Source organism: Mercenaria mercenaria, chromosome 5, assembly GCF_021730395.1.
Source record: "Mercenaria mercenaria strain notata chromosome 5, MADL_Memer_1, whole genome shotgun sequence".
Classification (NCBI taxonomy): Eukaryota; Metazoa; Mollusca; class Bivalvia; order Venerida; family Veneridae; genus Mercenaria; species Mercenaria mercenaria.
The window spans coordinates 96664812-96680346 of record NC_069365.1 but is presented as its reverse complement, the minus strand read 5'-3'; the positions used below and the strand labels follow the sequence as shown (position 1 = coordinate 96680346).

General features: G+C 33.8%; 1 protein-coding gene across 6 annotated transcripts in view; it reads right to left on the bottom strand.

Annotated features, from left to right (window-relative positions):
- Window positions 1–10891: 10891 nt before the first annotated feature.
- The window catches only part of LOC123558007 (uncharacterized), a 44492-nt gene continuing 39848 nt past the window's right edge, over window positions 10892–15535 (bottom strand). For 5 of the 6 annotated variants that reach the window (XM_053544389.1, XM_053544392.1, XM_053544390.1 and 2 more), the window contains 2 exons: window positions 14379–14858; window positions 10892–11520 (listed from right to left, as the gene is read on the bottom strand). In XM_053544389.1, the coding sequence (XP_053400364.1) occupies window positions 11201–11520; window positions 14379–14858 (800 nt within the window). In that variant the 3' untranslated portion in view covers window positions 10892–11200. Of the gene's footprint in view, window positions 11521–14378; window positions 14859–15535 lie in introns of those variants that run through there. The other variant, XM_053544393.1, reaches the window with a different exon arrangement.

Below are 15535 nucleotides of genomic sequence, written 5' to 3'. Positions count from 1 at the left end.
AGTGTTAACTAGCTATTCCTTTGATTTGACCCTATGACGTAGTTTTTGACCCGACATGACCCAGATTCGAACTTGACCTAAAGATCATCAAGTTTAACATTCTAAGTTTCATGAAGATAAAGTCATAAATGTGGCCTCTAGAGTGTTAACAAGCTTTTCCTTTGATTTGACCTAGTGACCTAGTTTTTGACCCCACCTGACCCAAATTTAAACTTGACCTAAAAAGCATCAGGATTAACATTCTGACCAAGTTTCAATAAGATATGGTCATAAATGTGACCTCTAAAATGTTAACTAGCTTTTCCTTTCATTTGACCCGGTGACCTAGTTTTTGACCCGACATGACCCAGATTCAAACTTGACCTAAAGATCGTCAAGTTTAACATTCTGACTAAGTTTCATGAAGATATAGTCATAAACATGGCTTCTAGAGTGTTAACAAGCTTTTCCTTTGATTTGACCTGGTGACCTAGTTTTGACCCCACCTAACCCAGATTTAAATCTGAGCTATAGATCATCAAGATTAACATTTTGACCAAGTTTCATTAAGATATGGTCTTAAATGTGGCCTCTACAGTGTAAACTAGCTTTTCCTTTGATTTGACCAGGTGACTTAGTTTTTAATTCTACATGAGACAGATTCAAAATGGACCTTAAGATCATCAATATTAACATTCTGGTCAAGTTTCATGAAGATACAGTCATAAATGTGGCCTCTATAGTGTTAATAAGCTTTACCTTTGATTTGACCTGATGACCTAGTTTTTGACTCCAGATAATCCAAAATCAAATTCTTCCAGGATTTTATTAAGGGTAACATTCTGACCAAGTTTCATTAATTTAAAAATTGAGCCAAAAATGTGACCTCTAGAGTGTTAATAAGCTTTTCCTTTGATTTGATCTGGTGACCTAGTTTTTGACCCCAGATGACCCAATATCAAACGCCTCTAAGATGGTTTTAAGGGTAACATTCTGACCAAGGTTCATAAGGATTGGGCCAAAAATGTGACCTCTAGAGTGTTAACAAGCTTTTCCTTTGATTTGACCTGGTGACCTAGGTTTTGACCCCAGAAAACTCAATATCGAATTCGTCCAAGATTTGCTTGAGCATTTATATATCGAACTATACAGGCGGTATTTACGCCGTTGCTGTGTTGTTTTGATTTATGCTACCCTTGAAAAAGGCTTCTTTAAAAAGCCGAAAGCGCTCGGGTTTATAATTAAACTTTTGACACTGTTTGAACATATATTTTTTCTCATACTCTCTCTCTATATATATATGTATAGATATATATATATATATAATATATATATATATATATACAAACACAGGAAATTAACGTCCGTAACCAGAAGTGACGTCATGACGTTTCAATGACGCACAATAACAAAGTATCCCTTTATTGTTTACGTTTGTAGCGTAACGGTGTAATTTTACAGTAAAATAACGTATTTTGAATCGAGAAATATACTATAAAGAACGGTGTTTTGTTTTAATGATAGGCAGTTCAACCTAATGTTAATTCCATGTATTCATAGATTACATAATGACATTTGTCAACAACAACAACAACAACGACAAATACATTTATTAATGTCAGATTACATTCGTATTATAACATGATTCATTAATTTTCGAACGAAATGTGGGTTAAGCTGGGGACAAACATAATTATATATAATAATATTATAATGTGCAAAGATGCAGTTTATGAACTTAATATATAACAGATAAAAATCAATAAAGTTTGTGGAAAATACGAGAAGATATTTGCACTGAATTTTAGAAATAAATCTAAAGGGAGAATAAGAACACGGAAAAATGCATGGTACGCAAATGTTTGGCATTGACCGTAAAAGATTGGTCTGGCAGATTAACAAGAACTACGAATTTTGATTGGTTAATTTCAGTATACGGGGCATTTACTTATCACATTGAAAAACATACAAAAACAAATGTGTGTTTGCGCATTGACCACACGGACATTACCATGACTTTAATCGAGCTATTTTATAGATTGAGAATAATTATCAATTTAAGAACAGATGTACAACCTCGCATGTGTAAACCCTTCACTTTGGACACAATTTCACAGCTGGAACAAGTATTTCCATAAAACAAATTACTTATGGATTTTTCAGTCATCCTTGATTGATGCTGTGGTCCAAAGTAACGGGACGGACTGGAAGTAAGGTTACCCGATCATTATCATAAACTGATTTAAATAGTCATATTGCTGGAGTGAGGGGTTGCAGAAGTTTAATCTTTTAGTTTACTGTCTTCATATAACAATGCATGTATCCCGCAGTAATGGAATGCCTCTGAAAAATTCGCCTAGTCTGCATATAAGCTGAATCACCAGATGTTCATCGAAGTTTGATATTAACCACAGTTCATGCAATCCATGCCCTGTATCTATTACGCAAAATGTAAGCTATGCATACCCAAGTTTCTTTTTTAAAAAGGTATGCCATGCATACACTGTTTATACTACGGAAAGGTATGCTATGTGCATACTACGTTTCTACTTTGTAAAAGTATGCCATGCATACCCTGTGTATACCAGGAAAAGGTATGCAATGCTACTACGAGGTAACGCTATGAGTAAACATTTGTCTAGGACGTTACTCACTGACCTGTCCTAAACATTGTCTAAATACATACAAACTTGTTTATGCTATTTATTTTTCTATTAAATGGCAACTATAATAGAATACAATTCCTCTGGATATATTTTTATTACTTTTCATTAATAGATGCAAACATGTTACATAATATGCAAGTCATAGCATCATAAAAAACAAGTCAAAGCATCATAAATAAACAGATCATAGCATCACAAAAACAAGTCACCGCATCATAAATAAACAGGCCATAGCATCATAAAAACAAGCCATAGCATCAAAAATAAACAGGTCATGGCATCATAAAATCAAATGATAGCATCATAAATAAACAGGTCATAGCATCTCAGAAAAACAAGACATAGGAACATAAAAATCATGTCATAGCATTATAAATGAACAGGTCATAAAATCATAAAAAAACAAGTCATAGCATCATAAATAAACAGTTCATAGCATCATAAATAAACAGGTCATAGCATCATAAAATACAAATCATATCATCATAAATGAACAGGTCATGGCATCATAAAAACAAGAGCACCGCCTTGCGGTTGCAGACGCTCATCTGATTTTTTTGTACAATAGAAATATTGTCCTACCCCTGATTTTCAACGTCTAAGAAGGGCCATCATTCTTGCAAAACGCAGGATATAGTTATGTTTCTTTATGTATAGTGTCCGCTTATGACGGTGATAAGCTGTTGCAAGTTTTAAAGCAATAGCTTTGATAGTTTATGAGAACTGTTGACTTAAAAATAGTACTCAACCAAGAAAATGATTTTCTAAGTCCAAAAGGGGCAATAATTATTGCAAAATGCAGGATGGAGTTATGTTGCTTGCTGGACAGGGTTAGGTTATGATGTGGAACCAGTGTTGCAAGTTTCAAAGCAATAGCTTTGATAGTTTAAGAGAAAAAGTTGACCTAAACATAAAACTTAACCAAGAAATCTGATATTTTCTAAGTCCAAAAGGGGCCATAAATCTTGCAAAAAGCAGGATTGAGTTATGTTTCATGCTGTACAGGGTCAGCTTATGATGGTGAACAAGTGTTGCAAGTTTTAAGGCAAGAGCTTTGATAGTTTAGGAGAAAAGCCGATCTAAACATAAAACTTAACCAAGAAAACTGATTTTCTAAGTCCAAAAGGGGCAATAATTCTTGCAAAAAGCAGGATGGAGTTATGTTTCTTGATGTACAGGGTCAGCTTATGATGGTGAACAAGTTTTGCAAGTTTCAAAGCAATAGCTTTGATAGTTTAGGAGAAAAATTGACCTAAACAAAAAAACTTAACCAAGAAATCTGATATTTTCTAAGTACATAAATCTTGCAAAAAGCAGGATGGAGTTATGTTTCTTGCTATACAGGGTCAGCTTATGATGGTGAACAAGTGTTCTAAGTTTCAAAGCAATAGCTTTGGTAGTTAGGAGGAAAGCTGACCTAAACATAAAACTTAACCAGGCAACGCCGACGCCGACGCCGACAACCGCTCAAGTGCTGACAATAACTCATCATTTTTTTTCAAAAAATCAGATGAGCCAACAAATCATAGCATCAGAAATAAACAGTTCATAGCATCATAAAATACAAATCATATCATCATAAATGGACAGGTCATGGCATCATAAAAACAAATCATAGCATCATAAATAAACAGGTCATAGCATCTCAGAAAAAAAGACATAGTAACATAAAAATCAAGTCATAGCATCATAAATGAACAGGTCATAGAATCATAAAAATACAAGTCAGAGCATCATAAATAAACAGGTCATAACATCATAAAAACCATTTTTAGCATCATAAATAAAAAGGTCATAACATCATAATAAAAACAAGTCACAGCATCATAAATAAACAGGTCATAGAATCATAAAAACAAGCCATAGCATCATAAATAAACAGGTCATAGAATCATAAAATACAAGTCATATCATCGTTACCGTTATATATATCACAATCTAGTATAGTTACTACTAGATAGCCTTTATACATTAATACGGAAACATTCAAATCTTTGATGAATCTCTTTAACTTGTCAGATTGAAGCATAAATATGCATGAACTGTTGAAGATTTGAAGGTTGGAATTGTTATACGAATCAGGAATTGTTATACGAATCACTTGTTTATTGTGTTATGAATTAAATGTTCACTGTTGCCATGTATATATAGCGTACCATATACCACATGGGTCTATGACCTTCTGGTTTAATGAAAAATAAAAAAATGAAAACTTTGAAAACTATAATCATAAATGGATAGGTCATGGCATCATAAAAACAAATCATAGCATCAAAGATAAACAGGTCATGGCATCACAAAAAAGCAAGCCATAACATCATAGAAAAACAAGCCATAGCATCATTAAATGACTATTAATTTTATCATACATCACATTAAAATGACATTCTAACACGATCCGATTCATTTTTCGATTAAACAAAGAAGGCAGAAAACAGTGAAGTATTATAAAACAAATCACTGTTCTGACGTCACAATTATTACGTCAGGGCGTCAAACGACATAGCAACGCGCTGGAAAAGAAACCGATTGAAAACGGGCAAGTATTTAATGAATGTCATCAAGGATGTACTTAAAAATCCTTGGTACCGTGTTAGAATCGAAATAATGTATCTCATTTAGTGATTTGCTCTTGCATAAATCATTGTTTGTCGTTCAGATGCGTATTATTATAGCACACAGGCTGCGCCCTCGTGATATAATTCCTTCGTATCTGAATTCCAAAATCTGCGTCGATACCAGCGATAAAAATGTATATAAAAATAATTTTGAAAATGCTGTTAAATTCATACATATAATGAACTAGTCCATAATTCAATTTGGGCAATACTATTTATTGTTCGTAAGGGGTTTTCCCTGAAAATATACTTACTGAAGAGCGAACTGTGCAAACCATGATCAGCTCGCACGAATGTGCGGGCCGATCTCGGTCTGCACATATCGCAAGGGGAAATAACTTGCCGCAAGCAGACTGAAGGTTAGCCTACACTTTGCATACTCTTCGACTGAGATATGGAAAAGACCTCTCACAGGAGACAGCGCGCTCGACTATTTCGATGCTGTATAGTGATGTTGACTACATCTGAGAAAGCTGACGCTGTCACTGTAATGTTTAATGATGAAGATATTGGATAATAATGAATAAAATCTCAAACCAAACCTTAGTATAAAAAGATGTTTTTTCATGGAAAATTTCTGCAAAAGTAATGCACCATGTGTAATTCATGAGGCTATCTCGGAACAACTATTTGCAGTCTGGGTCAATTCTATTTAGTAATACATGAGATACAACATGTTTCAGTAAATCGCAAATTCTATATTAGTAAATAGAGAGCATAACTAAGGATAGACTGGTGATAACATTATCAAAATTGTGTTAAGTGATGCAAATGACGACTTTGAATACTGCTTAAGCCGGTGCTAGGGGGCGTGGGCAGTGTTGCGTTTTCCATAACTGCTCATGAACAGACTCAATCAAACCGAGTCTGCAATTTTCACTTTTTGCTTTGTTTTCGGTGCTTTCAGATTATATTAGAACAACGGTTTAAGTTTTATTAAATCTTGACATTAACAACTGAGATTTATGTACAAGAACATAAAATCTGAACTGAAACTATAAGTGAAAAGGATGTATTATAAGTATTTGCCTGATAATTACTGACCTTGTGTCATATGATGAGGATGCGAATTTGGGAAATCTAATTAATTTAAGTTTAAATCAAATGCATTAAGTAATGCCAAAGATAAAGTGACAGTGCAACACAATCATTCTGAAAGTCTAGTTAAGAAGGGGAAATAATTGATTAAATATTGATGCAAGAGTTATGGCCCCTGTATTGTATGATGTGGGTTGATGCTGTGGTACAACAATTGTAAGTTAGATTCAACTATGTTTTGCAATAACATAGTAAAATTTAATCAAAGTTATTGCCTGACTTTTGAAGATAACCCATAAAATACAGGCATGAAAGTTATGTTTTGTGTGTGAAATAATGTTGGCGATAATGATGAACAATTATTTCAAGTTCGAATCAAATCCCTTTGAAAAAACAGAATAATATGTATTGAAAATGCATAATAACTGATATAAAATTCTAGTACAATTGAAACATAAATTTTTCATGAAATTTGCTACCAGAATTATGAACCTTGTGCCATAAGGTTTGGATATTTAGTTATAATCAAATCCATACATTAGCTGAGATGAAGTTAAGTGCACTTTAAACTGAAATTCTAGGTAAAAGGAGGAATAAGTTATAAAATATTTGTGCTTGTGTTATGATCTTTTTGTCAATTGCTGTGGCTGGTGATAAGGAATTACTATTTCAAGTTTGAAGCAAATTCATTAAGTCATAACAATATTAAAGAGATAGTGTAAAAAAACTTTAAGCAGGGATTTTCATGTCGGTTAAATAAAGGGTTTTCTAATATCATTCAAAAGTTCATGTCATTCGGTTTAAAGATCACATTAAAACCTCTAGAAATCAGTGTTAATAAAGGCTGTAACATTTTTGTCAATATAAATAATAATGTGATTATCACAGTAAACAAATGTGTAAAGTAATGGATACTGGACCACACGTTAACATGAAAAATTTTGGTAGACACTCGTACATGGAAAGAGTCTGCTTATTCATTTGATTATTGGCATTGACCTTCTTACAAGAAGATATCTATGATTTCTAAAATTTGATCCATAAGCATAAGCAGGCCCTGCATGCAGTCTGTATAAATATACAAAAAAGAAACTGTAAAACAAATGCGTCCATCATATTCCATGACAATTTATTTTCAGCCTTGAGATCAACAGGAGTTCTGTCCTTTGACCTAATAATCTGCATCATAAAATAAGTATTTACTGGCCAAGAGCAGTTACCCTTTAAAATTTGTGGAATGTATTCCTAATAGTTATGTTGTTACTGAGATGAAACTGTTCTCAGTTTCAAAAGTTATTGTGATCTTGACCTTGGACCATTTGAACATTTCTGACATTTGTCATTGACCCTGTTCAAGCCATTTAAACGTCTGACTTGCAAATGTGACCATGATCTTTAAGCTAGGGGTCTGAACGTTATGCAGGAGCATGATCTTATTACTTTAAAATCCCTTCAATGATTGCAGATTTATGGTTCGGTGGAGAAAGAAAAACCTTGTTGACCTTTGACCTCCAATTTTCACTTCGAACATTGAGCCAGGGGACTGTGTTTTGAGCTTGAGACGTCGTCTTTCCTGAGGAACATTTGTGCCATGTGATATTAGAATTATAGACCGGAAACGTAAATGCAGACGGACGGACGAATTGACAGACGGAAAGGTGTATTCCTATAGTCTCCGAAACTGGTTTTCAACCGGTAGGGTACAATTAAAGATATATCAGAATCGAAATACACTCTTAACAGAGTTAGCACTGCGTCCATGTGAAATTTAATTTTAATGCCTTGGGCATGTAACAGTTTTTATCACATGTTTGACGTCGCGGGAGTGTAGTAAAGCCATTAAGTAAAAACGATAATACACTAGTGTAATAAAGCTTTGACGTTGACGTCGTTTTTAGTATAGGAGACGTTGGTGAAATTGACTTGTTGATATAGTAAAGGAATGTAGAATTTTTGATATTTCACAAGAAAAAAACTAACATCTGATAAAAAGAATATTAAAATTGTGACTTTTCACATTGAATTTATTAAACTCTAAATTAGTGCTTAAAGACCTAGTGACCTATTTTTTCTCCCTCATGAACACAGTGAAAGTCATTCTAATAATACTGGTTTAAACAGGCACCACCAAATGACCGTATTCTTTTGCATTTTAATGATGGTAATTATACATGCTTTGCATGAAGAAAATGAGAAATAACAAGTATCTAGTTACAAATTGATAGTGAGAAATAAAAGGCCTACACAGTGTGTTTAATGTCTAAATATATTGTTAATTTAATGTAGTAGTATGCACAGTACTTGTTTTTTTTTCAGGTGAGTTTAGACCACACTTTGTTTCTACAGTGTAAGATAATTATATTTTATGTGTTTATAAAGCTATACTGAAAAGACAATGACTGAATACGTTTTCAGATGAAGTTGTGAAATAACATTAATTTAGGGACGGCCTAAACTGTCCATCTTTCATATTGTAGAATGGCTGTATTATACTAGTATTATCAGAACGATTTGCACGAAGTTCATGTTAGAGGAAAAGCAGGTAACTACATGTAGGTCGTGTTGGGTCTTTAAAGACGCGCCACAAAATAATTGTTTCTTTGTATTTTGTATTTCCATGATAGTAATTATACATGATGTGCATGAAAAATATGAGATATACAAGAATCTAGTTTCAAACTGACAGAGACATATATTAGGCCAAGGCAATATGTTTAAATTTTTAACATTCTATTGAATTAATTCAGCAATATGTACATAAATCAGTGTATTAAGTTAAATTTCAATCAAATTTTGTTTCTACAGTGTAAGATAGTTATTCATCTATATTTTATAAACTATGGTGAAAGGAGATTGACTGAATAAGTTTGCAGATAAAGTTGTTGAAACACATTTATTCAGGAAGGGACTAAATTGTTCACCTGAAAACTTGTATAGCTGGATATTAACTGTATTATAAGAATGATTTTCATGAAGTCTTTTGTGGGTGAAAAAGTAGGTCATGGTCGTGGTGGTTCTTTAACACAGCTATATCACAAGATAATAACCATGAGGCTCCCTGAATAATGTGTTTTTACAACTTTATCTTAAAATTTATTCAGACAATCTCTTTACAGTATAGTTTTGAAAACATAGATGAATAACAATCTTACCCTGTAGTAGAAACAAAGTTTGTTGTAAACTCAAATTAATACATTAAATACTATGCAAACTGTTATATTTATTCATTACAATGCCTAGACATGAAACACATTGTCTTGGCCTAATGAATAACACTCTCAATTTTCATTAAGATATTTGTATTTCTCAGTTTATTCACACTATTGATTTGTTTTGAAATTTTAAATTTCACAGTTAAAACTTTTTTTTCTCTTATATAATAGTAATTTTATGATAGTAAGCATACATTAATATATGGTACCTATTTACTTTGATATTGTTCTTACAACTATAAGTTCTGTTGCTGTTTTTATATCCAGTACATAACAGTAAAAATACGCGCCACAAAATAACTGTATTCTTTTGTATTTCCATGATGGTAATTATACACGATTTGCATGAATAAATTGATAATATGGTTAAAGGAAGAAGACAACCCAAGTTTGCAACGCGTTTCGTATTAAAATACTTCTTCAGGCAAACATGCAATGTATACAAACATGTATGACATCATGACGTCAGATAACATGACATCATAACGTCAAAGTACGACGTTACGTTTGGCGCAGAATTTGATATATACAGATAGAGCAATCCGTCGCCCACATCATTAATGAAAAAAAGAGGCACTTCGTTGCCTCATAAGGAACATTTAACTGACGCGATCTTCCTGTCTCTATTGGCAGTCTATGATTACCTGTTCTAAAATGAAATAGTCCTAGTTTGTTGTTTTAGGGAGAATAGTAAGTTAGGGGTCTAACTTATTGTCAGACTTAATAAATAATCTATCATTTATTCCCTTTGATCTAAATTATCATCAAATTGTTGAAAGAATTGATCATATAAATTCCTTTTGATTAGTTAACCTACGTTTTTTAAGGAAAGATTTTTCTGATAGATCCAAAAATATGTGCTTCCTGATAAATCCAAAATACTTCTAAAATAATATAACCGTTTAAAATGTGTTGCCGAAATCAGCATGTACTCACAAGATTGTCTTGCTATTCATTTCCAGTCAATAGTTGGTAATTCTAGATTTAATGACTATTTCGAGCGGATAACGGCCAAGTTCTCCATATAGATATATAGGTACTCTTCTTACGGTCAGTAATTTAACGGAGATAGTCAGTATGAACCTCAGCTAGGTCAAAATCCTCGAACCTTTATTATATGTCCAAATAGCAACTGTGGTTACGTCGAAAAGTTCTATTTGCACATCTATTTGCAAGTGAATATTAGATATTTGTATACGTAGAATATGTAACGCCTTTTTAGCTTGATTCTCCGTGTTTGCGCGTTTAGAAATCTACCGGAGGAAAATGTGTACTCCTTGATATTTATACTCCTTTACATGTTCTATTGTTTCACAATTTATAGTAAATGTCGTTTATATTTGTTACCCTTTGATAGCAGAAGCCAGCTTTAGGTTCGTAAATTTTCACAATTTTTAATTTGATTCTGATTAATTGCAGACAAAGTGTGAATGGAACCATATGGCATGAGAAAACTACATATGAAAGTTATTACAGTAACTATAGTGAACAAGAAAAAATATGTGCAGAAAAAGAGAGCCCATGAGCCCATGAGGGACTTCTAAAAAATTAACAGTCTTAACAAAGTCTTTCATATCATTAAACTAATAAAAGAGTAATTGAGTTACATTTCATTGTCATTACAGGTATAAACGTGTACACATAGAATTGCAGTGTTAAAATAAACAGTTGTAAGAAATTTCCCACTTTAGTCGAATCCCAAAGCCATATCCGTCCCAACGCCACTGTCCTGTTCAAACATTTGATTAATTATGCTCCGACTGTCAAAGGTTGGGCTAAAAACTTGTACCACAGATAATGTCGAATCTAAGATAAAGTTTGGAAGCTTTGAATATTTGCAGGCTTCTAACAGAAATGGCTCTCTGAAATCGTGTGTTTGCTTTGTCCAAACATCATGGATTGCAGTAGCTGTTTCTCTACGAACATGCTGATTTGGTTTAGCCGCTGTAGGGTAATATGTGTCTATGTTGTCAGCATCAACGTCTACATCGTCTTCGGTAGTAAGGTCTGCAAAAATATGTTAATAAATACGCCTGATAGATAAAGATAGAACTTCAATGAAAATATGTAGATGTCTAAACAATTGCACATTGTACACGAATATTCACGTGTAAACGTTCAGCTTTATTTCTGCAATTACATTTTCAACGTTTACGACTGCATTGTGGAAAAACGGTCATGTACTTAATTCGACAAGAGATTAGTAAACAGATATATAACTATCATCTTCCTTATTTAGTGGATTGAAGTTAAACAATCTGTAATATGATTTGCTTCTATTTATGCAATATGCAGAAAAGTACATAGATAAACAATAAGAACAAAACAAACATAAAAATAGAAACAATGCAGCACCGCCTTGGAATGTAGGGTAGTTTAATCACCACCGTATAACGTATCGGCAAAACCTGTAAAGGTTATTCTAGGCTCACTGATCACTGCATTCCTTTTGTTGAAATTCTTTCATCTGCTTGAATTAATCAAAAAGCATAACACAGAATTTTACTGTTTGATAAGGCAATCTGGTTCGAATTCAAAAGAGACTTAAGATATTTTGCCACTCAAAATTGTTTGCAAACTTTGTAAGACTTAGTACACTATTTATGGAACTCCTTTAAGAACAAGTTAGAACAATTAGTTTCAAGTCATATACCAAGAAAGATTATTTCTGGTAAACAGCACCTTCCATGGCTAAATTCTGAAATTAAAAAGTTGATGAAGAAACGTAACAGGCCATACATTAAGGTTAAGAAAATTAAAAATCTAACTTTGTTTTCGAAACTTTAAAAGATTAAATCTTTGATTCAAATGAAAATTCGAAATGCTTACTGGGATTATTTGAATAAAATAGTAAGCAGTCCTGAAGAAATAAACATGGCACAACCAGACGTTTCTGGTGTTTTATAAAAAGTTTACAAAACGATTCTATTAGGAAACAATGGTGTTTTAAAATCTAGAGCCAATGATAAGTCTGAAATTCTAAATAGAAATTTTCTTCTGTTTTCACAAATGATCCAGATCATATTCTACCAAACCTTGGACCTAGCCCTTTTGCTACCATGTCTGAAATAAACGTAACACCAAAATGGTGTTAGGAAATTCTAGAAAACCTAAATCCATACAAAGCAGCAGGTCCAGCTCTGAGTAAACCTAGAAATTTTAAGGAGTGTGCAAATGACACCATTTTTTCTGTGTTACTCAATAAATCCCGTAATACTGGTTTATACTCTCAGACTGGTCCGAGGCCTATGTAAAGCCTTTTTTTTTAGAAAAGGTGAAACATTTCAAGCTTCAAATATTATAGGTCAGTTCTTTAACCTGCATAGCTTGTAAGATCTTAGAGCGCATAGTAATTAATTTCAATATCCTGGTGGAGAATCAGCACGGTTTCCGAGCCCGGCGGTCTTGCAAAACCCAGCTAGTGGGTTTTATACATGATTTAGCTCAGTCAATACAGCGAAGCCAGGTTGATGTTGCTATCATGGATTTCTCCAAAGCCCTTGATGTAGTCATTTTTGGAGAAAAGTATTTCTGGGTAATCGGTCTCAAAAGTTGTGGTCGATGAGGCAACATCCAGCTCGGCTCCTGTGATATCAGGCGCCCCTCAAGGGTCGGTCTTAAGACCTCTCCTTTTACTGCATTAAATTAATGATGTATCTTTGTCTGTGTCTTCCGGTGTACGTATATTTTGCAGATGGCTGTGTAATTTATAGAACTATAAATTCACAGACTGATTTAGCTCAACTGCAAGGGGACCTTGACGGTTTATCATTGTGGAAGCAGAAGTAGAAGATGTCGTTCAATGTAAACAAATATCACATACTGCATGTCTCTACGTCCAGAAAACCTTTAAATACAGTCTATACCCTTCACAATCAGCCTCTGTCTGTTGCCAATCAAGCCACCTATTTAGGCGTGGAAGTCTTCTCATGGAAATAAAATTTCCATAAAGCTAGAGCTTAGGTTTTTTAAAACAGAACATACATTCTTCTAAAAGTTTCACCATAGCAGCTGTTTATGACACTGTTGTAAAACCAACTTTAGAATACTGTTCTAGTGTATGGGGTCCTTACCACCAGAAGGATATAGATAAACTTGAAAACATTCAAATATAAGCTGCAAGCCCCCTGGCACAGTCTCAAATATCATAAAATACTTAAGTTGGAATACTTTAATACTATTCAGAATATAGTAAACTAATTTTCCTAAGACATCCTAAGCAATATGTTACACCTTACACACTTCAACCATCTGGTATTTCAGATACCACCTGCTACATTACCATCTTATGTAGTCAGTGTTGAAACAGTGTGTATATACATTTTGCAGTTAAGGGAATTAAGATTTTAGGTTTTGCATCTTTATTATCACAACTATTAGGAAGCACTAGGTGGATTGAGTAGCCTAGGAAACCTGACAGTCTTTTACTATCTCTATCTCTCCCCCCACCCCACGCATAGCCATATTATATCAATACTGGACGTTTGCCATAAATATAGATGATGATGACGAACGTTACACAAAAACGTCGCTTTATCTCTTATCGTCACTATGTTTCGAAGTTGCAGGTCAGTGTTTATAACAATTATCCTCGGTTTGTGTACTGCAAACTTAAGCATTGGTAACAAAGCACTATTTATAAAAATCAGATATGATCAATGATACAAAGATAGAAAATGAAAATTTATAATTCATAGAATGTACCCTGTAACTTCCAGAAAGAGAAACAACGGAACTATATTCAATACGAAGGGCAAGACGAAACACAATTCGGTAAATGTTTTTGATATAATCTCCATCAGCAAAGCAAGCCAAATAAATGAAGCGTAATAATACTTGAATTTTGATAGACATTTTTATATTACCTGTTGTTTTCAAAGCTTGTCTTTCCTTTTCTCTGAGTTCATTTACTCGTTCAAGTTCACGTACTTTTCTTAATGCAGTGTTAAGTTTTTCGTTAATTGAAGCCTTTTCCTTGAGCCGATCAATTTGGATTTGAAGATCATCATACTCAATCTGCATTTGCTCACATTCGTCTTTTAGACTTTTAGACCTTAGACTTTCTACGTTTGATTTGCTTTCCAATGCCTCATTGCCGTCTGTTTTCACCCCTTCCGACTGCAGTGTTATCACTTCATTTACAAACTGTTCTAAATCAGCATTTGTCCAGATAGGAAGGGGAACCTTTCTCTTCTCATTTATTGGTACCCGTTGAGGAATGGGTTCCTCATATTGTTCTGTGGTCTCGTCTTCTACTAGCAGGTTACCTTTGGATTGAAGCTTATCTAAATCCGTGTCTTTAGTAACAGGTGGTATACAGTAGAGAATGTCGCCATCGTCTTGATCTAAATGTCAAAATATTAGTACCAATTTAATTTTATTTTGTTGGATTTTACGTGGTGACTTTCCAGCTTTAATGGTGGAGGAAGACCCCAGGTGCCCCTCCGTGCATTATTTCATCACGAGCGGACATCTGGGTAGAACCACCGACCTTCCGTTAGCCAGCTGGATCGGCTGGATGGCTTCCTCACATGAAGAATTCAACGCCCCGAGTGAGGCTTGAACCAACATAGAGGGGCAAGTGATTTGAAGTGAGCGACCTTAACCACTCGGCCACGGAGGCCCCTTGTACCAATTTAAAGTACGATCGAGTTGTAAATACATGTACCTCATAATTTCGGAAAACAATGTACTTGTTATGTTTTCCAGGTCAACCACATATAGCAAATGTATAGATTTTCCCTAAATAATATAATATATAATAAGCAACCTTAAGCAGCTTGCATGCTGGGTAATCCGCGGTAACATACTCAACGGTTCTAACTCCATATCTGTTTGGTTTTATTTTAGTTTTATCACATCTTGGATGAATTTTGTGCACAGTGTTTAGTAATTATTTTATTATAATAAAACATTACAATGATAATAATCGAAAGTAAATTCGTTTAGCCATAACGGTTATTATAAGATACCCATTAAATCAAAAGTCACATGATTGAAAAAATCCTAAACGACAGCAGTA